We start from the raw sequence: 26647 nt of genomic DNA, 5'->3' as shown, positions 1-26647 counted from the left end.
ATTCGCTTGGATACAACATTTCAATTTTTTCTCAACGTTCCTTACGAAACAAACGATAAATGGTTCGTTCGGGTGTGTGCTATACATCCGTCGCTTATCGGAAATTACTCTAGATTACCGTACAAAAATATCATGATGCCGCGTTATCGTAAAACGATTTCCCATTTTCGTACATCGAACGCGATACGCGACGATACGCATTGCTCTCTCGTTAAATTCGTTGGCAACGGTCCTGTCCGATTCGATGGGCGGGAAACGTCCCTCTCTCGATCCGATCCGATCCGATCCGATGCGATTCGATTCGATTCGATTCGATTCGACCCGAACCGACGAAAGTCGTCTCTTTCATCATCTGCGGGACACGCGTTCCCGTCGACGCGCGTCCCGTGTCTCCGACACTGGAATGTGTTGTTTTCTATGTAGTGTGTGTGTGTGTTCTGTTTCCCCCCTTTTTTTTTCTTTTTTCGCACCTCTAAACTTCACTCTATATCGTCGCGTTCCTTCGTTCGCGTTAGGCTCGCGAACACACCTGAGATAATTCACGCTGTACATACATCGTGCGCGCGTCCCGTTCGCCGTTATTCTTTTTTTTTTCTTTTCCTTTTAATACTAAGATTCGTTGATCGCGATAAGACCGTCTACTCCGACGCTTCTCTACACAGGCACTGGCAGCGACAAAGCTTGTCGGATCACATGATCGAGCTGTACACACTTTTTTTTCACCTTTCCTACGTCGACGGAAACTCGAGTACGCGGACACGCGAACACCGTTCCGGATAAAATATCGAACACGTTCGTCGATGTCCGACATCGCTATGAATATTCGAATCTTGTCGTACGCTTTGTTTTCTTTTTTCTTACTTTCATCTTCATCTCTCTGTATCTTTTTTTTTTTTTTCTTTTTTCGTTAAATTTTAACTCTCGCGTGACTCTGCTAGTTTATTCGCTAATTCGTGCAAAAATTAACATATTTGTATAGATATATATATGTATATATAATATTAGATAGGAACATCGAAGAACAGTGATATATTTATCTATCTATCTATTTATCTACCTAGAAGATAGAAATCCCGATCGATCGATCCGTCGCGGGGAGACTGGTCTCGCCGGCGGCTATCCATCGATCAGGATTTCCCGCGATCGACGTTGCGATTTAAAGGCGCGTGTACCATCCGAGGGTGACAACTGTCGCGACAACAATGCGCTTTAGGGTAACCGCCCCTCCCCGAGAGTGTAGTTCAACTGTTCAACTATCGTAGAGTAAAAAATCTCGAAGTTGCTAAGGATGCGAACACGCTGGCAAGCGACCTGCGATAGGTACCATTTTCAGAGAGTTACCGTTTGAGACAGGTTTGCCGTTTCAGAGGCGTTTACGTATTTCGCAAGTTATCCGCTAGTGTGCTCGCACCTTGCGGTGAACAGACAATCGGTGAGCGCTCCCCCGCCAAATGGACACGCACCTTTATGCTCCGCAATGTTTCACTGTAATCGCCGAAAAAACAAAAACGATCATTCGGCGGGGCCGGAATTAGGATTCCCGAGCGAGTCGCAACGATCGAACGACGATACACGCTCGAATCTTATTAATCATGATACACGATCACCGTTATAAACGAACACGAGGGAACAGGGACGATCGAACAGCCTTTGTTTCAACGACGACACACGCGTATAGAAAACCACGCAGCACTACTCGTCTCTCTTTCTCTCTCTCTCTCCCTCTCTCTATCTATCTCTCTTTCTCCCGATCATTCACGAGCACACGGGACGGTGCGCTTCGCCAAGAAAATAATAATTTATGCTTAAAAAGACTTCACAAAAGACTTAGTCAAGAACTTTCAGCGGTAAAATTGTTCGCTAGGCACTTTCGGGTTAAGCTCGGCCGCGACGTATCCATCTCCGACACTCGATCGTACTCGATCGATATATTATAATTAATGTACATCGTGTAACGAACGATTTCTATTCCCCGACACGGGCATGCACGCACACACTCACGCAACACACACACATATGCACACATACGCACACGATGCGAATTAACGAACGTCCAAGTTTTTCGCGTTCGCGGAATCTAGCGTAAACGTCTGTTCCCTGAATGTGTTGGTCGGTTTTTGTCGGTGTGTGTCGGCTCAGCGTGTGAGAGAGCTCGTCTTTGCCTAACGTTTCATTCTGTTGCATTTGTGCGAGCGGACGAAGAAAAAAAAAAAGAAAAAAAAAGTGTTTAAAATATCAATAATTTATATATACCGAGCGAGATATCTTAGCTTCGTAAAAATCGCTACCGCGTGCGAACGAACCAAAAAACGAATTTTTCCTCGAGTGCGTGGGAAAATGCGAGTTTGTTGTGTTTCCCTTCTGTCGCGGATACAATTATTTTTCTCCAGTTTTCGGGAACCATGCTGGCAGGGGGTAGGGGTGGGGTGGGGGGAACGCGCGACTTCCGTTCGTTCCGTTTTGCAGGAAAGAGTTTTTTGTTTTTTTTTTTTCTGTTTTCTTTTTGGTTTGGTTTTCTCTCGGTCGGTCGCGTCGGCTCGCGTGGCGCGCGTTCAGCGTCTCTCGCGAGTGAATAATAAATACTTTGTTACTTTGTAAAACTCGAAACCCGCGGCCGAAGGCTCGCGTTCGCCGCGATTGCACGCGGCCCGCGAGACTATGGCCGGCCGTCGAAATTCGAGCTTAGTCGAGATTAAATATTTTAACTTGGCTAGGTGTGTGAAAGCACGCTGAACGCGCGGAAGTATCTCTCTCGCGCGTCGTGCGCGTGAACATCGAGCGCGTCGAGAACAAAACGGAAAACCCTCGTCCCCAGGTCTTTCGGAATCGCCGATTGGCTCGCGACTCTTTCTTCTCTTCTACACGGAGACGCGTTCTCGACATGCACGCGGACGCGCGGAACAAGCGTCGTGCACGACGCTCGTATCGACTCGCCGAGTTACGCTCTCGAACCGGAGAGAACGACCACGCTCTAATCAACGTAGAAAAAACTTAACGAAACGAAAGTAATTAACGAGCTTCTTAACCTAAGGCACCTTCCGACCGAAGTGTGCCGGGGACGGCGAGACCAATTGAACCACCAACAAGAAAAAAAAAATGAAAAAAAAAAATAGAAGAGCAGAAACGGTGTCCCCGGTCACAAAAGAAAGAATCAATTCGAGCTGTTCTTCCGGTGCCTAAGAATCGTAAATTAACTTACTGATTACTCTTCTTCCTGGTCCCACCGACGATTCGGTGGGGGGTGGGGTGGTAAAGCCCGCGTGATTCGCTTTCGATTCTCGATTGTTCTCGTGTCTTATTCTTTTGGGGGGGGGGGAAGTGATTTTCCCGATCGCAGTACGAGCCGTTAAGTACCACAGTCCGAATGATTATTGGTTTTGGTTGCACCCGTGTTACCGGAGGGCGGAAGTATCGCGATCATCTCCGGACCCAGACGTTGTTTCATGCTTGGTCCCGTTTTTTACCATTTGCTGTCCACCAGACTGCAATTATCCAGCGAAACAGAGGCCGTCGGGCCGGTTGCTTTGCGCTCCGCTCCCGGGGCCGCGCTCCCGCAAAATGGACTACTCCGTTTGTTCATTTCTGCAAACGGCGATTTTTCATTTTTACACATTTTTACTTATTTTTACTTCATTTTTACTTATTTTGTTTTTTTTTTTTTGTTAATTATTCGAAGCAAGTGAGCGGGACTTACGTACCAGCGATCAACAGCATTATTTTGCGCCTAGCGCCCCAAGCGTTTATGCCAATCTCGCACAAATCCTTATCCGTCAGCGAGGGGAACGTAGCCATGTCCACTTCGTGCGACGTGAACAGGCCTGGCGGACAAACAACGTGAAGCAACGTGTATAGCGAAAGCGGTACAGAGTAGAGAGACTCTGTGTGTACATACTGAGGGTGTTCACCAGCCATTTTCATGCAAATTCCCGTATTCATAAGTCAGTTCGCAAAAGCCGGGATAAGGGAACACAAAGAGAACACCGGCAGGTTCGCGAAAATGCGAAACAACGTCGCCGAAATGTATAGCAAACGGTGCTTACAGCGTTTCCTCTTGTCCGTGGCCTAATTGAACGTCGCACGGCAATCAAATCGTTAACGCCGATCCGAAGTTACCGCATCACGCGCATTGTTTATTCCAATGGGACCACGGAATGATCTATATTCCATGTGAATTTGTTGGACGATAGCTGGAGCGTGCGAGAACCCAAAATATCGGTCGGGTACCAGGAAATTTCGAAATTGACGACAAAGTCGGGATTCACGAAAATTTCGAGAACCCGCTAACCATTTATTTTTATATGAAATTGACTGAGTTGGATTTTAAAAGAATTACTACAGTGAATATAAATTAAGAGAAATTCTTATATTACTTTAGCTTTAACTTGAATTTCAGGGGAATTTGAAGAGTAAATTATAAAAGAATTTCTATAGAGACAATAAACTAGGAGAAATTCTCATATTATTTCAACTTTAACTTAAACTTCAGGGGAATTTCAAGATTAAATTAAATTTTAAAAGAATTTCTATAGAGACAAAAAATCAAGAGAAATTCTCATATTATTTCAACTTTAACTTAAACTTCAGGGGAATTTCAAGATTAAATTAAATTTTAAAAGAATTTTTATAGTGAAAATAAATCAAGAGAAATTCTTATATTACTTTAACTTTAACTTAAACTTCAGGGGAATTTGAAGACTAAATTGAATTTTTAAAAAATTTCCATACAGACAATAAATTAAGAGAAATTCTCATATTTTAATTGTAACTTGAATTTCAGAGGAATTTTATTGACACCCCTAGTACAGTGATTTCTCGATATATGTCCACAAGACGGGTCTACCCAGTGACAAATATCGTCCAGGAGATTCTTTGATCCACGACGAACATAGAAAAGGACGGCAAAGCTGGAGCCCTCGATTCTGGGACTCGGTACTTCAGGGGCTTTTATCGGATATTTGGGACATATATCGAGAAAAGACTGTGTTTACATATTTTGTAAGGTACGGTAAGGTTGTCCCATCGAGTTCCCGATATTTTGGCACGCTCCTAGTCAACAAGGATTTTCGACATTCAATCAGACCACAGTATAAAACTTTTAGAACGGTAAATTAGTCGAAAGCTGGCAGCTTAGTGGACACCCTGTTAAAGCAAAGCAAGCGTGATCGTTAAAAAGCGAGAATCAGCATGAAAAGCAGATTAGCACTTACGAATATATTTTTCCAGTCCGACACTGGTCAGCATGGTGGTCAAGTCGTTGTATCTGTGCGACGTGATTAAGCTCAGATGCGAGGTCGGCGTGTGTTCCATGTAGTTCGACGAGCTGATGCCGATCTGTCCAACGCGATCTTTGCCGGATACTATTCCGAAGTCAATGTCTCTGCTGAACACCGGCGTCGTTGGTTCTTTCCACAAGTCGGACGGATGGCTAGTGGCAGCGTTGGTGGTGGTGGTCGTGGATGTCAAGCTGCTACTACCGTTGCTACTGCTGCCGGTGTTGGTCATTTCCTGCGCAACACGCCAACGAGATCGGTAAAAACACAATCCCCTAAATACAGCAGAACCACCTATGGGTGGTCCAATGGGACACCCATTTCATTTATATCGATTTATTCTAATGGGAATCATTTTTATTTTCAGATTCAAGGGTTCCATATCGTCTTGGCTCCAAAATCGCAAAGCTACCTAACAAGAAATAACTGTATTCTCTGTACTTCTATCGCTATGTGGATTTAGATTTATTTTAAAATTCAAGATTTATTTTAAAATTCAAGATTTAGATTAATTTTAAAATTCAAGGGTCCCATATATCTTCTTGGCTCCAAAATCGCAAAGCTATCTAACAAGAAATAACTATATTCTCTGTACTTCTTTCGCTATGTGAATTTAGACTTATTTTAAAATCCAAGATTAATTTTAAAATTCAAGGATTTCAGAAAAATCCAAGATTTAGATTTATTTTAAAATTCAAGGGTCCCATATCTTGGCTGCTAAATCGCAAAGCTATCTAACAATAATCAACTGTGTTCTCTGTACTTCCATCACAATGTGGACTTAGATTTAATTTAAAATTCAAGGGTCCCATATCTTGGCTCCAAAATTGCAAAGCTATCTAACAATAAACAACTGTGTTCTCTGTACTTCCATCGCAATGTGGATTTAGATTTATTTTAAAATCCAAAGGGCCCATATCTTCTTGGCTCCAAAATCGCAAATCTATCTAAAAATAAATAACTGTATCTTCTATACTTCCATCGCAATGTGGACTTAGATTTAATTTAAAATTCAAGGGTCCCATATCTTGGCTCCAAAATTGCAAAGCTTTCTAACAATAAACAACTGTGTCTCCTATACTTCCTTCGCAATGTGGACTTAGATTTAATTTAAAATTCAAGGGTCCCATATCTTGGCTCCAAAATTGCAAAGCTATCTAACAATAAACAACTGTGTCTCCTATACTTCCTTCGCAATGTGGATGTAGATTTAATTTAAAATTCAAGGGTCCCATATCTGGGCTCCAAAGTCGCAAAGCTATCTAACAATACATAACTGTGTTCTCTGTACTTCGCAATGTGGATTTACATAGAGAAGGCAAATTCTCTTTGATGGGGGAGCTAATTTACCTTGCTCAGTTCTGCGGCGCTAATCGGAGGAATGGTTTGACTGAGTCCGTAGCCGGACCAGGCCGATGTGGGGACCCGGTACTCGCCGGGAGTCGGTTTCGATTGCATCGCCTTCGCTGCCAGTAGCTTCTTCTGCTCGTAGTCGAAAGGACCGAGATTCTGCTGCACCATCTCCAACGATTTCTTCTCGCAGCCAGGGGCTCGTCGGTCCGACAGCTCGGACAGCATTCCAGATAAATCTGCAGAAATTGAAAACGGTCAGAACCCTAAAGAAATTGCTGAAGGTGTTACACCTAAACCGACGCCTACCTAAATTCGGACTGGTTTCGGCCGGGTTCACCGGGGACACGTTCCGAGGACTGATTGCTGGACTGGACAGGGAACTGGAGACGCTGCTCAGCGACGAGTAGGCTGCAAACAGAAATACTGAATGATACTATTCTGAAACCCGACTTGGAGAAAATTGCTACGAGAGACTTGCATTTTTCACAGAATTGGCTCTAAGGCTGCATACATTATTGTAGGATAATGCAGGAATTATTTAGCAAATTTATTTCTTTGGATATATATTATTTTTAAAATATTGGTAATAAATGTGAGTAGCACGTTCTTGTTACTTTTATGAAGTAATGCAAAATAGTTAAACGCGTTTACTGTTTTGCATTTGATCTACCCATTTTCGTTCTAAACGCATCAGAAATGGGTAGCTGCAATTTGAAGCAGCGAGAAGATTAAAAGTATCGAAGAGTATCGATACAGTCTTTGTCATCTGCTAACTTGAAGAAAGAAGTAAAATCTTTCCTATTTCTTGAGATACAGAAAATTTGTAAATTTTAAAATCTTTTTGCGCAGGATTCCAAGCTCCAGAAGACCAGAACTGCTCGTAGGATTTCCGATTTCCGATTTCCGATTCGGTTCGATCAAACTAATTATTCTCACGGTCACTTACCGCTACCCTCTTTTCTGTCGGCCAACGAGCTGCCGTTCAGCCCGTGCATGCCGTGGAGGCCAGCGACAGACATGTTCGCGTGCATCTGCCCGATGCCGCTGTACGCGTGATTCTGTAATCCGTGGGTGTGCGGAGGCATCGTTGAATTGTTGTGCATCACGTGCTGCGTCGTCAGCAGATGATTAAGGTGCGGGTACGGGTAGGCGTGGTGCAACGGCAGCGGTGAGAACATGGACGACAACGAGGACAGTCCCCAATGGGGCGACAACCCCATAGGACTCGGCGAATGAGGCACGGGGGACACGCAGTACGGCGGATTCTGCGTGTTCACCGTCAGCATGTTCGACAGGTTGTCCGACAGGCTGCCGATCAGGTTGTTGTTGCTACCTGCGAAACGTAGATCGAGATCCCAAGGATCTATTATTGATGGCGCACAATTTATTTATGATTGTGCACAGGTATTTTTCAGTCGAGCAAAAGGGTTAACCCTTAACGGACCAATGCCGCCATAGAAGTGGCATGGCACTTTTACTTAACGCTAGAACTACCGAGCCCTAAACGTGACTTAGACTTATCCCTTTATAATAACAGCAAGATTGAATTTCCTCAGGTTTCATACGATTTTTATGGTAACATGTACTCCAAAGAAGAGATATGTTCGGTACTGGTTCGGTAGTTGTAGTGTTAAGGAGCAAAAATCGAATTAATTAATAATAGAAATCTTTTCCTTTCCATGCTTGATACAAAAATGTCGACTCCACAGTTTCTCCTCGTACAAAAAATAGCTTGGACCTGGCGGGAAGTGAACTCGAGACACTTCCGGACCGTTAAGGGTTACGACCGAAGGCCACACGCAGCGGCCATCGCTGACAAGGACGCCGAGCGAATGTCTCGGGACTGAATCGTTTGGGGGGACCAACGGACAGCATTGGGACCGTAGGACTATTTTTAAGTCTCAATGTCAACAGCCATAGTGTCCAAGACTCACCAGTAGTAGCACCGTTGCTCGAGTTCGTTTGAAAGATGTTCCCAGCATTGGGGACGTGATACGTCGCCGGGATGTCGGCATGCACTCGCGGCTCGTCCAATCCTAGGAGCTGCATCCTCGCCTCGTAAATATTCCCAGCATTCCGTTCGATCCCCTTGATGATCACGGACAGCGTGCTCTGCTTCGGCTTGTGTCTGACGTTGATGAACACGTCGAGCGACTGCATCAGCTGAGAGATGTTCTCCGTGTCGACGGAGGACATCGAGTCCTCGGGCAGGTCGAACATCAGGACCAGCGGCAGCGAACCCTGAATCAGAAAGGATCCTCGATTCACGTTCGAAAGGAAGATCGACGAACCGTGTCGGAACTGTTGACCTACCACCAACTGTTGCCGGGCCAAGTAAACGCTGTGGATGCTCCCGGTGATCGTCACGTTGCTCTTCTTCAGGCTGGGAATGTTCGGGTCGCCGGCGTCGGGGAACATGATCTGCGTGGCCGTGCGTTGCATGATCATCTTCAGGTTGCTGCTCTGCTTCCCCAACACGATGCTGTGATGCTGCGGCGAGATCTCCATCGACATTTGTACTTGTATTTGACTCTGCGAACCGGAAGTGAATCATTGCTCGCGGACGATCGTCGAGGAGCCGGCGAGTGGATACCAGAGGTGCGTCGAGACTCAAATAATATTTAAGTCGAGTTCTCAATTATTCCCTAAATTTTCGAGAACCAGGAATCCTGATGTATTGCAGAATCCCGAAATTTTCGAGAACCCGACCCGATCTTTCCCGGGCCCTCGCACACACCTCTACTGGATACGTGTGGCCCTACTCACAGCCAGATTTTGACACATGTACTGGATCAGCAAGACCGTGGCCTCCTTGACCTGCGACACCTCCCACTCGCATCCCTTCACCACGACCAGTGTAGCGTGCAGCTTCGGCCGCGTTCGGAACATCACCTGCACGTTGTACTTCTCCTGGATCTTGACTACGTAAGGCGACGTGGAATCGGGGACGGTCTGCGAGGAGCCCATGATCGGCAACTCGAACGAGAAGATCAACGGCGTCAGATTCTGCGAGGGGAGAACAAGCGAACCAATGGTGATCGAATCTCGGGAAATCAATCATTGAATTTCAAAGACTCCGGGACTCACCCTGACTCGAGCGCGAGCTCGCTCAACGCCCTCCATCTCTCCAGCGATGGACACTTGGTTGCTCTTCTCCTGGTGGTTGCTACGGTTGCTGTCGGGAAAGTGAATATGGCAGCCAGTCTCCTCCATGACCCGCTTGATCGTCAGACCACCCTTGCCGATGATGTGCGAGTGGTCGGTGTAGCTGACGTCCAGCTTCATGGTGACTCTGTTGCTCTGCTGCGATAGAAACCCCCTTCATCAGTCGCCGCCATAGTTGCGAACATTTCACCATACACATTGGCCGGTAGTGCGAGCAGAAAACTCGTCATTGGGGATGCTCGATTCCGATTCGACTCTTCTGACCATAAAAGACTGCACCTCCATTTTCTTTTAGAGAATCGATTCCTTGCAGAAGACTCGGTCTGGTAAGGGTAGATCTTTTTCTAGACGGAATACGATTCTCAAAAATAATGGAATCGGTGGCACACGAACGAATCGTGATGTACAGTATGTTCTTGCTTTAAAAAGAGACCCTTTTCAGCCTAATTGATTGATTGCGATTGTTTTTAGATGGCGATACAGAATCTATTCTTCCTGGAGAATCGAATATCCCAGTGTTCGACGGCGAGCCGATCGGCGAACGCTTTGCTCGCGAGCAAAGTGAGAGGGGGTAGACTGAAGAGACGAAGAAAACGAAGTTAGGGATGCTCGAGTCCGATGCGACTCTTCTGACCAAACAAGACTGCACCTCCATTTTCTTTTAGAGAATCGACTCCTTGCAGAAGACTCGGTCTGATAAGGGTAGATCATTTCTAGACGGAATACGATTCTCAAAAATAATGGAATCGGTGGCACACGAACGAGTCGCGACGTACAGTATGTTCTCACTTTGAAAAGAGACCCTTTTCAGCCTAATTGATTAATTGCGATTGTTTTTAGATGGCGATACAGAATCTATTCTTCCTGGAGAATCGAACATCCCAGTGTTCGACGGCGAGCCGATCGGCGAACTGAAGAGACGAAGAAAACGAAGTTAGGGATGCTCGAGTCCGATTCGACTCTTCTGACCAAAAAAGACTGCACCTCCATTTTCTTTTAGCGGAATACGATTCTCAAAAATAATGGAATCGGTGGCACACGAACGAATCGCGATGTACAGTATGTTCTTACTTTAAAAAGAGATCCTTTTCAGCCTAGTTGATTGATTGTGATTTTTTTTTAGATGGCAACACAGAATCCATTCTTCCTGGAGAATCGAACATCCCAGTGATCGACGGCGTGCCGATCGGCGAACGCTTTGCTCGCGAGCAAAGGTGAGAGGGGGTAGACTGAAGAGACGAAGAAAACGAAGAAGAGACAGGTGGATGGTAGAAGACGGAAGATGGAAGAGAGGCTTGCGTGGGCCAACGTAGGAAGGCAGCGTCTGGTCCGGTCTCGTCCCGTCGGAGATAACGGTACGAAGGAAATACGAGGCAAGGACGGGTAGCCGTGCGGCGGGTAGCGGGTCGGTCGGTCTGTCGGTCGGCGGACGGATGAACCGGCTGGTCGTCTGGCGAGTCGGCTGCGCGAGTAGATGGTGTTCGCGCGAGGCTGGTGTTCGTCACGGCGCGCCGCGTCTCGCTTTCTCGGCTGGGAATTCGCGAGACAACAGGCGCGAGCGCGCGTATAAATAGCACCGCGGCGGCCGCTTCTTCCTGCGCGGCGTTGCGCGTTGTCGGCCCACTATCCTTCTATCCTCGTTGGTCTCGCGCGCGATCCACCTACGGGAACGCGGAGCGCAAGAAGGACATCGAGCCGGGAAGAAAAAGCGGAATCCGCGCGCGGAATCGCGGGAGTTCTCGACGACAACGGTGACTCGTCGCGCGCCGCGGAGAATAATGGAATTTTACCGGGAGCCGCGGCGGGTTCGGTCGACGGAAAAAAGCAATGAGTACGAAAAAAGAAAAAGAGAAAATCAATATCGCGATATCGATTCCGCGAGCACATTGTTACAAAGGTTTCGCCTTCGTTGCGCGCAACATGCCACAGCAGCTTTTTTTTATCGGCCGATAGATTATCGGGCTTGATAACGCTCCCGGTGAAATGTTTGTACACCGCCACCGCCGCCGCCGCCGCGCTGTTCGGGGCCGATCAATTCGGCTCGCTGAAAGTCAAAATCCGATCGGCGAGGTCACCGCTAATCTCGTGCTCGCGCAAAATGACGTAACGTTCTCCGGTAAAGAGTGTCGGCCAGCGAATCGCGCCGCCGAGAGTTGACAGTGGTCGCGAGAGCGATTCTCGCGTGCAAACTGCGACAGAGAACTAGCTTGGCGAGGGGAGGGGAGGGGAGGGGAGGAGACGGTGGAGGAGATACCGTGTCGAGGAAAGAGACGAAACAACGAGCACTCGACTCTCGATCGCTTGCTTACCCTCGTGTCCAAAATTTCCATTATCTTCTCCTTAGCGGCTCGCACGTCATCGGGTCGACCAGCGACCTTTATATGCGGATCTGCAAAAACACCGACGAAACAGAAAATTATGCAACGCCGCGAAATCGGAACGTCGATCGGCAGTTATTTTTCCGTGCAACCGAACCGCATCGGGATCGCTACTGCGGATCGGCACAAACAGCTTTTAATATTCGCGAAGCGTCGATTGCGCGCGGTTTTCTTCTCGCCCTTGAGCGAGAAGATACGGAACGACGCGCGGCAAACACGCGGAGAGCCTCGAGGACAACGGCGCGATCGATCGAGGACCAGGTGAACGATCCCCGATCGACGCCGGAAAATCTCCGATTCCGAGCGCGCTCGCCCTTCGACCGAAGGATACCGATCTCGGCGAGAATCGAGGCTGGCAAACCGAGCGCACTTCCTGTATTTCGAACCGTCTGCACGGTTCAATTTACAATTCGGTAGCTGATTGTTTAGCGAGCAGGACATTCTCCTCTTTTTTCTAACAATTAAGACCACTTCCGTTCCCTTCAGGCCTGCTCTGATCCGCGCCGACTATTGTTATTACACCGCGGATTTCGAAAAGATAACGACAAAAATCATTTCGCTCAATTAGTATCGCGATTTAAACCACTTGCGCGCCGAGCTCAAGCCACTGACAAGTGGAAGAGGAGGGGGACTGACTCGTGTAAATTGGCTCGTACAGATTTTAGTTAAACAACCGAGCACTGTTACATAGTTAGAACGTGTCTGGTAACCGCAGATCGAATTTCGGAGCGTTGCCACGCCTTCCGACTGCTCGTCGATCGAGCGAATTCGAAAATTCTTCGAAACCATCGACGTTCCCGAATTTTCCCTGACGAACAACCAGAGCGGAGAGATCGCTCCGCCATGATCGCGATCGATAGGTCGGTAAAAGCGGCTCGGCGCGCGACGATACGGACGCGGACCATTTTCGTCCGCGTAATTGGCCGTGTTGCGTAAGCCCGATCGCCGATTCCGCTTTCCGTGGGGTCTGGTCGACGCGAAAGTTGCCCTCGACAGGACGGGACCGGCATTTTCTCCGCGAGGAAACCGGCGCTGCGCCACAGTGGTCTGAGAACGCGATTTTACTGGCCGAAAATCAATTTTCGAAGTTATACACAGAAGAAGAGATAAACACATATACGGACTAATAATTTTCTTTGGGACTGTTATCTGCAAGACAACTATTAATCGAATTTTAGATACATCCATTTAGAAATATATTAACGGAGATCTTGTAGGTAAAGTTTTAATAGTGCACCAGATGTGACACAGAATTTTCGATTACTGTAATCACTAGACTGCGAATTTTATGCATTTATAACAAATATGGGTAAGCCCAATTCAAAGCTGTAGACATACTAAAAAGATTTAAGGGCAACAGCGCACAGTGGTCTGAGAACGCGATTTTACTGGCCGAAAATCAATTTTCGAAGTTCAAGATTTTGAGAAACTTTTTTGCTACACGGTAACAAAACACTTCGAACCTTAAAAATCCAAAATATTCATTTCAGATAATTGTGGAATCGAGGGTAACGTTTTGAATAGAAAATTCTGAAATTCAAAGTGAAACTAATTATTCTAAGAACTCATTATAGAACATGATATAACAGGTTTGAATGAATGTTTTATATATATATATTAATAGGCGTACTTTCAGTATTTAATTTGTTTCTAAGCATTATTTAGTACATGTGCGAATGCTGAAATATTATTAACAATTTAAACTTTGAGAAGGGTTTTAAAAGAAAGTATTAAGAGTTATAAGCATTAGACTTGTTTTATACGAAAGTTTAAACAATTGCGAAGAAGAGCATATGAATTTTAGCTGCCACCTCCTGCCACCTTGTACGATAATTAAGATGTTTTAACAGAGCAACCTGTTTGTTACCATAGTAATTGGTTTTCTTCTAGCATAATTCTTTTCGATCGCGTTAGTATTCAACCGAATATTCGAGTCGAACTATCGATACAGAAGGATTTTACTGAGTTTTATGTGCTTATGCATATATATATATATATATATATACATACATACATAAACTAAATAGCATATTTATTTATGATTACATAATTATAATTATAAAATAAATCGTATAATTATATTACACATATCAGTTATATTAGTTAAACTGAATAACTAAAATATATTGAAAAAAATGTTAAAAACTGTAGATATGTGTGTCTCTTTAATTTTGACCGCAAAAAGCGAATTTCCAGACTATATGTGCGCAGTATTGAATCGGCCATTTCGAATTTTGAATTTTTGGTATCAGATGGTGATTTTTCGTTATCAGTGACCTCAGAAACACGCGATTACCAACTTTTAGAAAATTTCAATGACATTTTGATTTTTGGCCAGTAAAATCGCGTTCTCGGACCACTGTGCAGCGCTGCGCAGCGCTGCGCGGCGCGCGGCCCTCCCGTGCGCACTCGAAGACCTCGGCCGTTTATCGATCGCAGTCACGAGCGCGCTCGCGCCTCGATCCGATTTCTCCGGATCCAGAGAATCGCGAGCGTAATCGAGCGGTGCTCTCGAGGCCCGAGCGGAACGCTTCCTTCGGAAAGATAACAGCTACGCCTATTTTCGAAAGGCGAAAGGAGGACGCGACTCCGCGGTTATTCCAGATGATACGCCGCGCCGTTTCGCGGCGATCGAGTTATCGCGCAATGTACAACGTATCGCGGCCTATGCAGGCGACGATAAAGCCCGTCGCGCGTATCGCGAGCACCAACTTTCGTTGCCTGACAATATTGCCAGCAATTCGACTCGATTCGATTCGATTCGATCGCGTTGTTTTGTTCCGTTCAACCACCACCCCGGCCAACCGAACTGTAGAAACGAGTCTGTTTTGCAGATATTTGGTTAAACCGTAATCAGTCATGCGATTGTTGGCGTTTCCTGTTAGCAGACAGGCAAAGAAATAGTTAACTGAACCAAATAAACGAGTCTGCCTTTGGTAATTTAATCAAACCCAGTGATTTCTGACATTTTCTTTTGGAAGCAGATAGATGAAGAAAAAGGTGATCTGTAAATCAGCCTGTTTTGCAGAGAATTCATTAATAAAATAAATAGCGGAGAATTCGATTCAACGTGAACCAGTCGTGTGACCTTTGACTTTGTTCATTTACAAGCAAGTAGACGTAGAAAAGACTGAGAAAACCAGAATTTATTATGCACTAAAGTTGGACGTTGATTCTTCTTTTTTTATCAATAACAGACGCAAACTTGTTTAGCAACTTGACGCAACTTGCTAGTCTTCCAGATGGTCGATTAACACTATACCTGCCAAGCACTAACACTATCTGGTAACTATTGCCTTGTAAAATGGCAACCCTAAATTTATTGAGATTGTTTGTAATTTTTAATATAATAAATGCTTGGACGAGGAAATTCCACTATTTTCCATAAATGAGTTTTTATAGGTTCAATAATTGTGAAATATGAAACAGTTAAAGAGCAGCAGGGTGTCGCGAATAAAAATTTTAGGAATAAAAAAAGTGACTGGCACGCGTTGCTTTATAAGACTGACAAGTATCGAGTTCATCTAAATTTTCTGCTATTTTTCTTATAGTATATGCTCGATTCAAGAAATTGATTCGGTCATTTTCTACGGAAGAGTCCTTCTAATTTGAACAGTTCTAAAATAAATAATCTGGGCCAGGTCGATTTGACCGTCGCTGGTGACCCCTTGCCCTACAATATCGAGTCATACTCGTGATGGACAGAGTCTGATAAATATGTTAGTTATTAATAGACTGCGGATCTCTATGCATCTATGGCTTCTGAAAATTTTCAAAAAATATAATATAAAATTCCACAGATTTTTATTTATTCCAGATCTACAAAGATTGCTACCACTAAAAATTAGATTTTATTCCCTAAAATTTGTTTACAAAAATTGAAAATTGCATAAACAGCCGCAGTCTAGTTATTAATTTCCTTTAGACCGAAATAAAATTCTATTTTTGATATCTAAATTCTATCTAAAATTCTATCTTGTTTTTATTTTTACCATAGATGTAAATTTTCTCCCTGTTTCAGGAAATCACGAATTACAAAAAAGCTCTAATCACTGAAACCGTAGTGCAAGGGGCCATAAATGGAGAGAAGTATGCACAGGTACTCCGATGTCCGTGCATGGGTCAAACCCGATAGGCGTACGCTCTTTTTCGGGCCTCGACCTCGAGATATCGGCAGAAACGTCGATACAATCGATACGCAGCCGCGCTGGAGTGCTCTGTTTGCCGATCCTCAATCTCGACGAAAACAACGCAACTGGCGATCGAAGGAGGAACGCGATTACGCTGATATTTCTCGCTGATGTATCGGTGGTACGCGAGCCTTGCACACAGTGCGATCGACATCGGGATCGAGATCGAAGAATCGCGGGAGGGGAGTCGGTCGCAGCACAACGGTCTGGAGGAAAGTCATGGTGAAAAAGAAACAGTTGCATAATTTCACTGATCGTCGAGAGGAGATACGGATACCGTTCGGTTTGCGCTCGACCTTTTAAGGAATCGAAAGTAGAATGATTCTATCGTCGAATGTCACGCCCGTCCGCGCGACTCTCGGAATTTAGGCCCGCTGTGCCGTTTTTGTTTATGGAGTTAGGCCACTCTCCACGAAGCGAAGTTAACAAATTTTCTCATTTTACACGGCAAAAGAGAAGTCGTCGAGAACACAATGTTAACTTTTTCGTTTAAATTATATTTTGTTTTTCTTTTTCTTAATTTTAAGTCTCTATTAGTTTAAAATTCGTTTGGGCGTGAAGAACTCAGAAGCAGTAAAAATGTCAATCAAAGTATTGTCAATCAGAGACAAAGTTTCAATTTTTCAGATCGAAGCACCCCTTTTAAGGGCAATTTTATGAAGGCAGTTTCTCAGTTTTGGAAAATAGGATTCTGCGAGTCCAAAAATCCCTGAAACCGTTCCGTTCGAAGGGACCCAATTACTGCGGGGGTACCAATTACTGCACGTATATTAATTACACTTCTTTTTACTGCATAATGAATATTAAAAAAGAGATATTCAATTTTTTCAGTAAAATCAGTTAACACAGCTGTTACATATCTCTTTTTCACTATTCCTTATGCTTTAAAAATAACTGTAATTACTATAGGCACAGCGGATCATAGGCATGCGGATCTGTATGCAAACTGAATATCGCATAAATTATACAAAGCTGGAGCCAAATAAAAATTCCATTCTTCCTTTAACGACTTTAATCAGCCCACACTAACACCCATCTTTACTGTTAATTTCTTTCGCGCACTCGTTTTTGTCAGAAATGCATAAAATCCGCAGTCTAGCAATTAATAATGTATACTTCGCTCTCCGTCTGCACGTTGACCGACGCAGTCTGCGTATTAGGTCATTAACGATTAATTTTTCGACTGTTCTAGGCTTCCTAAAAGTCTAAAAAATAAATCTGAAACACGTATCAAAGTCCCCGTTTGACTATAAAATTGTTGAAACGTAATAATTAACCCTTTGCACTCGAGTGGTGAAGCACCACTACAAATTGTTGTGGCATTATTTCAAAGAAATTACAAAAAGTATTACAAAATTATTACAAAATAATTGTTACACTACAAAATTTGTATTCAATAGATCCCTAAACATTTAAATATTATACGTGGAAATCGGATCAGTTTCGTACGAATAAAATGGCAATATTCCAAGACGGAAAAGAAAAATTTCGTTTCAGAATGTAAACAGCGCCGAGAGTGCAAAGGGTTGAAGCATTAACAATCGGTTTACGAGACGCGTCAAAATGACACGTTCTGATATCTTTAATTTACGATTATCGAGATTATAAAGATGCATTAATGAAGAATTATTCAACAAACTTATTTCTTTGGGTATATGTTATTTTTAAAATGGCTAAAAACTTAGATAGACACATTCTCGTTATTTTTACGAAGTGATGCAACATAGTCGCTTTTAGTGCTCGGTAAACCTAGCGTTAAATCCCTTAATCGCGTTCACTGTTTTGCATTTGATCTGCCCATTTTCGTTCTAAACGCATCAGAAATGGGTAGCTGCAATTTGAAGCAGCAGCGAGAAGATGAAAAGTATCGAAAAAGTATTATTTTTTTACAAATCAATGTAAAACAGTCACTTTTGGTGCTCCGCAAACCTAGTGTTAACGGGACAAGATAGATATCGAAAAGAGATCGTCTCGGGACATAAGCGACTCGGGTTGCCGACGGGTCAGCATGAATTTTGCCGAGCTTCCTGCGATTTCGGCGCACTGCGCGTCACTGCGGTCTCGTCCGGGCTGATTAATTCACCTGGTCGATGGTTTGCGCGGAGATAACGGTACGGCGGCGTTCTCGCGGCAAAAACGGTCCTCGAACTGAGGCCGGGCCGCGGCGGGAGACCGCTCGCCGATGGAAAAACCGCTCGAGAGGTCTCTCGGTTTCGAGAAGCGTGTTCTCGGAGACGTTTCGGCGTTTTCGCCTTCGAGGGAGCCCCGAGGCTCGCGCCGCGGCGGCCGTGTAGCAGATCGGTAGGAGGTGGGTCCTATTTATACCGGATTACGACGAGTAGCATTGTCGCGCGCGATCGGCCCCCGTTCGCGTGCGATGGGCGCGGAGAGCCGGACGAGCGAAAGAGGAAGTGGCCGAGGAAGAGGGGCGGAGCGGGACAGGAGGAGAAGGAGGAGGAGGAACGTAACAGCTGTTCGGGTCACGAGGAAGGGATGAATCACCGAAAAATTTCCACGGTCGGCGAACGGGAGAACAACACGACGAATCGGAAATCGAGGCGAGAAACTGCTTGGCGAACGGAGAAACGTTTCCGCTGGACGACCGTGGTGTTGTGCTGTCTCTCTCTCTCTCGAGGCTCTTTTGCCAGTCGCTTCGTCGGGAATCGCGGCAACGGCAGGCGGATCGGTTGTTCCGTGGGCATAGCCGGTCGAGCCGCGTTTTATTTCACCGACGCGACACGCGCTGCTGCGCCAGAGCAGGCATGCGAGTCGTTTCGTAATCACTTTCGATTAATGGGTGCGCTCTAATTAATCCCGCGAGCGCGAGCGCGCGCGGCCCCATGCGATTTCTTCGACCCGACGCGTCGCGTCGCGGATTCCGGCCTCCGGAACGATTTAAATCCCGTAGGGGTGACGCGGATCGATCGATCGACGGAGAACCGAGACAACGACTGGCAGAACGGGGTAACAGGTTCGTGGAAATCGAAACTCTGCCGGCGATCGGTGTCCGAGGCCAGAAGAGGAGCGCCGCGCGCCGCGGATTTCGCGGCGAACGAGCCGTAAATAGTCGTCGTAAGAAAATACGCGATACAAATCAAACGTCAGCGGTCGAAACCGGGCGACGCAACCTAGGATTGACGTAATCGACTGACGCGGTACATGTAACGACGAGCTTCGCTCGATAAACGACGGGCCGGAGCAGTAGAGCAAACGCGATCATGTTTGGCTCGGCTTCGCCGCTGTCCTCCCAAGGTCGCAAAAGTCGTCGAACTTCGAGACAGCTAGGACACGTCACCGGGTTGGTAGCTCGCGTTTCCGGGTGGACGTTCTCGCCGAGCAGAAACTTTCTCGGCGACAGAGCGCCGTCGCGAAAGGTGCTCTCGATCTCTCGAGACCGATCCCCCGATAGTACCGATCTATAACCCGACAGAAGTCAATTTCAACGCTTACCTTTCTTCGACTTCGCTCCGATCTTGAGGCGGGCCGGCCACGTAACAAAGGTGTTCGTCTCCTCCATAACCTGCAACAACAAAGCGAACGGTGTCGATTGAATCGCGGGGACAACTCGCGAGGATCACGGAGCTCTCTTTCGATCCCGGTCGCGATCGCGATCGGTCACTCGACATTACCACGGTCATCGTTGTCGGCTGTCGGAGATATCTCGTCGCTCGAGTCCGATATTCTCTCTCTCTATCTATCTCTCTCTCTGTGTGTATGTGTGGCCGATTCGTTGGCTAGCCTGGGTCGCGGTGAGTCGTCGTCGATGAGTCGCGAACGAGTCGGTGGGAATCGAGTGGAGGAATCGAGCGATCCGCGCGGCGCGTCGTCGATCAGACGGCGAGCAGCCTGGGCATGATTTTTGATCGCGCGGTCTGTCGATCGTGAACGCGAATACTCGAAGAACGAGACGAAGAGAGGTTCTCGTCGGGCGATGACGATTTACTTTCACCGACGCGACGCGACGCGGCTATGCAAACCGTCGTAACATCCCACCGGCTGGTGGGCCGATGATCGCGCACACGGTCGCTCGCGACTGGTCGCCGATACGCGCGATCGCGTCAGTATTTTCCGCTGCGACTTCTCTTTTGCCCGACTAGGACAATTTATCCGAGATCCTTGTCGCGCAACAGCCTCCTCTCTCTCTCTCTCTCTCTCTCTCTCTTTCTCCTTTCACCCGAAACACCAACGAGATCTCTCGAGGAGGTTTCGACTCGAGTTTTTACCGGATCGCGATCGGGTTCCGCCACCGGCGTTATATTCCGGGGGATCGGTTGGCTCGCGGTCTCGAACCGAGAGAGTTCTACTTTCGCGCACACTTTTCACACCTCCGGGTTACTCTTGGTCAACGTACACGTATAGCCGGTCGTCGATATTCGAACGAGTTTCGCGCGGCCGCCGTCTTTCTCGATCACTCCGATCCCGTGACGGATCACGACGGTATGTTTCGCGAGCGAGCGCGCGCGCACGCACGCACGAACGGTGACCGGTTCTCCGAGCGGTCTGTCGGAATGGGCAGAATGGGTCCGCGGAACGGCCGCGTCGGCTCTCGTTTTTACCGTTCGCGTCGGGATCGCTGGCACGACTGACTGACTAACAGCAGATAATGTAACGGGACGGCTCGGTGAACCGCCTCCCACTCGCCACCGTCATCGCTAGAGCCGTCTCGGTCTCCGTCTCCGGGCTCCCGTCTTCGTCCCACCTTCCCCAGTCCCGCTCTCTTTCCCGATCTCCCTTTCTCTCTCCCTCTCTCTCTCTCTGTCTCTCCCTCTTAGCTTCCCCGTAGCCGTCGACGAACCGAGAAACGAACGAGAGACCACGGCACACACAAGTATCCACGACCAGACTGTACCGGCGTGAACGCGAGCCTTCGAACCCGCACGATTTAAAGTCCCGGGCGCTGCAACGCTCCGCACCGCTCCGCACCGCTCTGCACCGCTCCGCACCGAACAGGTAGTTCCCTTGTTTCGCCGCCGTGGCCTCCCGCCACCTGCGAACCGCGCGGAATTCCCTCCGGACAGGTGCAGACCTCGCAATTGTCCCGAACCCGGCCCGTACCCGATCGTGCCCTACCAAGTCGTTACGGCCCTCGATCGATTGGTCGAAACTCTCCTCGCGAACGGCCCAGTCACGCTAAACAAAATTATGGTAAATTCGAGTCCTGAACGACGACGATTCCGAACAACGAGTCGTTGGACCTGTCCCACGAAAGTATGCTCTACCTGACAACAAGAGGCGCACGCTGCTCTTCTCTATGCGCACAGGTAAGACTACAGGTAAACCGTGGGTAAGGCGATTTGCCAGGCTAAAGACACGATAGCTCGGTGCTAGGCGAATCGCACTAATGCCCCGAGGTTCGCCCATCGTTTCATTGAACTCCGTTTCCGCGTACCGTCTCGCTTTCCACGACTTCCGCCCCGTTCCGTCTCCGGTCACTATACCTATCTCTGTCACACTATGGCAGCTAGAGTCGTCGCGAGACTCCGGGAGACCTAATCGATTCGGTGGAGAGTTCGAGCGGCGCGCAGCGGGACCTAGATCACAAATCTGTAGAGTGATTTTTGTGTCTATATGTCGCCGAGGCCTGGATGATAAACGTCGAGGAATCATCCCCACTACCGCCACGAAGATCGAGTGGCCTCGGACGCCGAGGAGTGTAAACATAACTCGGGTATGTCTCCTGGACGATTCACGACGCTCGCAAGACCCGTGTCGTTGACATGTATCGTATAGAATATTTTCACTGCAATATACAATATTTCCATCGTATTGTCTCTGTTGAGCAGGAGTTTGCTTAAACAGTCATTTTCGGTAACAGTAGCGCAACATAGCACTCGAGGCTTTTCGTTTCCAAGAGGTATGGTTCAGTTTCTGATAATGGTATCGATTCATCGCAAATGATTGCAACTCTTCAAAAGTACTGAAATAACTCATTTGCCTCGAACGCTATTATAAAATACGCTGTTAATAATTCCTTCGCTGTAACGTCGAGTCTCTAACATCATCGGATCTACTAAATATGTTATTAACACTAGGTTTACGGGACCCGTCAAAATGACGGGTTCTAATTTTTTTAATTTAAAATTGTTAAGATTCTATGGATGCATACATGAGAAATTATTTAGCAAATTTATTTCTTTGGGTATATATTATTTTTTAAATATTGCTAAAAATGTGGGTAGCACATTCTTGTTATTTTTATAAAGTAATGCAAAGTAGTCATTTTTAGTGCTCCGTAAACCTAGTTAACCTATTGCACTGCGATTTATTTCACGGTTTCAGTGATTAGAACTTTCTTGTAATTCGTAATTTCCTAAAAAAAAAAGAAGGAGAAAATTTATATCTATTGTATGCCTATATGTCCTCCGATAGCTGAATATTAATAACGTCATAAAGGAAATGAACAACTAGACTGCGGATGTTTGTGCAATTTTCAATTTTTTTAGGCAAATTTTAGGAAACAAATAGAAGCGAATTTGTAGTGGTAGTAATCTTTGTAGATCTGGAATAAATAAAAATCGAGCTAAATTCTGTGGAATTTTATATTGTAATATTTTTTTAAGATTTTCTGAAGCCATAAATGCATAAATATCCACAGTCTATTAATAACTAACATATTTATATTAGACTCTGTTCAGAATCTTCGTCACGAGTATGACTTGATACTGTAGGGCAAGGGGTTAATTCGCTACGAATCGAATTATAATTCTACTTTGTCGATATAGTGCCATCGGAGGAGATATTGTTATAGAATAAAAACAAAATACTTCTTCTAAGAAATTATGAACGACAGAAACAACATCAGATCACTGCAATTGTCAAATAAATCCTAGTACAGGGGGTTAACCTCTTAACTTAACAATTATTTTGTGAAAGTGTGTATTATTGAAAATGTGTGTATATATAATACCCGAGTATTCTCTTTTAACTTAAGAGGTTAAGGAAGTTATTAACATTCTATCCCAATTTATGTACCTAATACGATCGGTAATATATACAATGAGCTATTTAAACTGCATCTTTCAAAGTAAAATATCTTAAACCATGAATTCAAATTATGGAATCGTAATCACGAAAGAAAAACGAAACAAAATGGTTGTACAAAGAAAATGCAAGAAGTTGAAAAGGATAAGTTATGGAATCATAATAACGAAAGAAAAACGAAAGAAAATGGTTGAAAAAGAAAATGAAAGAAGTTGGAAAGAACAAGTTATGGAATTATAATAACGAAAGATAAACGAAAGAAAATGGTTGAAAAAGAAAATGAAAGAAAAAGTTATGGAATCATAATATCGAAAGAAAAACGAAAGGAAAACGAAAGAAAATGGTTGAAAAAGAAAAAGAGAGAAAATTATTGAAAAAGGAAATGGAAAGAAAAAGTTATAGAATCATAATAACGAAAGAAAATGGTTGAAAAAGAAAATGAAAGAAAATGGTTGAAAGAGAAAATGAAAGAAAATGGTTGAAAGAGAAAATGAAAGAAAATGGAAAGAAAAAGTTATGGAATCATAATATCGAAAGAAAAACGAAAGAGAAACGAAAGAAAATGGTTGAAAAAGAAAAAGAAAGAAAATGATTGGAAAAGAAAATGGAAAGAAAAAGTTGTGGAATCATAATAACGAAAGAAAAACGAAAGAAACTATTAGAAAATGGAGTGTGCCATATTATACTGCAACCGATTCCCCCGCAAATAATTTTTTCCCAAATTTGCAATATTAAAAAACTCGAGTTTTGATTTCTGTCGGATCGTTTGGTCGCTCGCTGTGCGGCGAGGCGTCGCGCGGAAAACTACCGCGCCTCCTCCCAGCCGTCTGGCTCGATCTTTTCGATCGGATCAACGGATCGACTGGCTCGAATGCGTCGTTCTGGCCGAGGATCCGGAAAAGTTGGCGGCAAGAACGGCGGCGCGGGGATAAATCGAGAGCTCGAGGTCCAGTGACTCTTGCTAAAATTACGTGTCGCGTGTAACAAGGTATTTCGGGAAGACCGCGAACTCCGATCCCTGATCCCCGATCCGCGAGACGAGACTCGCTGGCAAAAATAATCCTTTTGTCTCTTGGTACTCCTGGTTTTCCTCTGTTCCGAAAAAAGGGACTCGTTTTTCGAGAGCAGCAACGCGACCGGAATTCGCTCGAATCGGATCGGATCGGCTCGGCTCGATTCGGATACCGGGGAGGCGCGGCGAACGGGAATCGAATACGTGGCGCGAACGTTGCGAGTAAAGTCGGTCTATAAATAATCGAGTGGAGTATTTCCAGGCCCCTTTTACGCAACGTGTCAACGATAAGGATAAGCGTGAACGTTGCCTTCCAACTTGTCGGAGCGCACGGTTCGCTGCATTCGTTACGCGAACTATACTACGTCGTCGAGAGTGATTTCTTCGGTACCCGGGGGCTTCGCCGTTTGTTTTCGAGAGAGAGAGAGAGAGAGAGAGAGAGAGATCGGTATCGTCCGTGAACCGAGCGAGAACGCCAGATAGGAAATCGTTCCGGCGAGATGAAAACACGGCTCGAAGAAGATACGGTGGAGGAACGCGCGAGCAGAGTCCCCGTCCGAAAGGAATTATCGGCCGTGCGTCGCTGGGAAGGGGAAATCGCGCAAAAATAGTCTTGTTTGGCTTGGTATAATCGCAAGGTCGCGACGGTGTACCCGCGAGAAGTTCGGAACGCGACGGCAGCGGTTTCGAGAAGGGAATCGGTTTACCGTGGCTGGCTGTCCGCTCGTCGTCCCCGCTTCGAACCCGCCGGATCGTTGACCCCGCTTCCTCGCGAATTTCCCTCGAAACGGTTCGAAACACATTCCTTCCGACTCGCGCCGGCGAATCTTCCCCGCTCGATCGATGAAAAATGCGTCGATCGATCGGCCAGAGGTTTATACACACAGAGAGAAAGAGAGAGAGAGAGTGTCGCGAGAGAGATCGTATTCATTCTGGATTAGATCGATAAGCGAACGAAATGTACTCAAGGTGGATGGAAACGTAACTTACGTTATGAAAAAACGCGTCCGCTGGCTTGGGTGCGTCATTATCACCTGTAAACAAAATGAAAGTGTATGGTCAGGGTACAACGAACTCTGCGGCAGGTCTTTTTCGCTTTTTTTTTTTCTCCTTCTTTCGCCCGTATTTTTCGACACATTCTTTCGACGGAGGGTCGTGCACGCGCGGACGTTCAACGTGTCGCGGGGCTTTTTCGAAGGACATCGGAATCGGATCGTTGATCCCTTTCGCGGAACGGTTGTTCGTCGTCGCGTTCGTACCGGCGTGTATTCGACCGCTGAGGGTTCGTACGTTACATACACACGGACACGCAGAGACGGAAAATAGACGCGGCTAACGGAAATCGAATTTGCTGTTCGAATTCGCCCAATCGTGTTTCGATCTTGTCAAACGTCCTCTCGCGCCGCGGCGAAGAATGGCGGGCAGAACGACCGTGTACACGGTATCTCCCGGATCGAGGATGTTTATCGCTGCAAGGCGGCGATCTAGATCGAAAATCGGGATAAACGGTGTACACGCGACGCAGAGACCCGATCAAAATAAACGTTAAGCGGCAGCGGGCCCCGTTTGACAGTAGTCGCTCTAATTCCGTTTACAAACAGCCAGAGAGGCAATCTATTTAAATCGTAATCCGACGTTTCGCGTGCGGCGTTCTCGGCTGTCGCCAGAACCGGGGTTGGGGGGGAGGGGGACCTCGTGTAAACGCGACCAGAGGTCAAACCACGCCGTCGACGAAGAGAACGAAACTGTATCGAGGTCTTGCGGTAACAAGGCGCCGCACCGCGGCACGCGTACAGAGACACTCACCTAACAGCATCTGCTCCAATTTTCGGCGGTCAACGCGAAATCGGTCTTGGTGCAGGTCGTCCGGATTGCCGATGCCCAGCACGGCCGCGATGTCTCTCAGTTCCTCGCCCGATTTCCCGGACACGCTGGTCGCCGCGGTCCCTTCCGATGTCTCGGACATCGTCTCCGTCGTTCTTCTCTCGTGCTGTATCACCTCGTCGGGTCTCATCTTGACTCTCTTCCTCTCTCAGTGGGTCACCCTCGATGCGATCCTATCCGATGCGAGCCGATACCCTGCGGAGAAAACAGAGAAACGGTGCGAACGTTCAGCCGGAACGGGAGAACAGATTTTCCTGGCAAAGAGAAACGACGCGCCGAGCCGGGTCGAAACCAAATCGAGAATACTAGCGGAAAGTTCGAGGGGATCGTTTCCGGAGGCCCGGTGCATCCTGCGAATCGCGGCCGCGACCCGGAGGAGGGTCGATCGAACGAATTTCGATCGCGAGCGACCGT

At 46.3% G+C, this 26647-nt stretch overlaps 1 protein-coding gene across 4 annotated transcripts; it reads right to left on the bottom strand.

The window, feature by feature from the left end:
- Positions 1–584: 584 nt before the first annotated feature.
- On the bottom strand, positions 585–26373 carry Bicc (protein bicaudal C). Of its 4 annotated transcripts, XM_076798199.1 has the most exons (14): positions 26156–26373; positions 25340–25383; positions 19807–19876; positions 12098–12177; positions 9711–9926; positions 9390–9629; positions 8937–9155; positions 8558–8864; positions 7570–7956; positions 6930–7031; positions 6621–6859; positions 5208–5505; positions 3699–3818; positions 585–3582 (listed from the first exon to the last, which is right to left on the bottom strand). In XM_076798199.1, exons 1-14 carry the CDS (start codon positions 26361–26363, stop codon positions 3461–3463), a joined length of 2652 nt encoding a protein of 883 aa, XP_076654314.1. In that variant the 5' UTR covers positions 26364–26373; the 3' UTR covers positions 585–3460. The 4 variants fall into 4 exon arrangements, with proteins under 4 accessions (XP_076654314.1, XP_076654315.1, XP_076654317.1 ...); XM_076798200.1 differs by lacking the exon at positions 3699–3818; XM_076798202.1 differs by lacking the exons at positions 25340–25383; positions 26156–26373 and adding an exon at positions 20913–21074.
- Between the last annotated feature and the right edge of the window lie 274 nt (positions 26374–26647).

Source organism: Halictus rubicundus, chromosome 12 (assembly GCF_050948215.1).
Source record: "Halictus rubicundus isolate RS-2024b chromosome 12, iyHalRubi1_principal, whole genome shotgun sequence".
Classification (NCBI taxonomy): Eukaryota; Metazoa; Arthropoda; class Insecta; order Hymenoptera; family Halictidae; genus Halictus; species Halictus rubicundus.
This window is presented reverse-complemented; position numbering and strand designations above follow the sequence as displayed.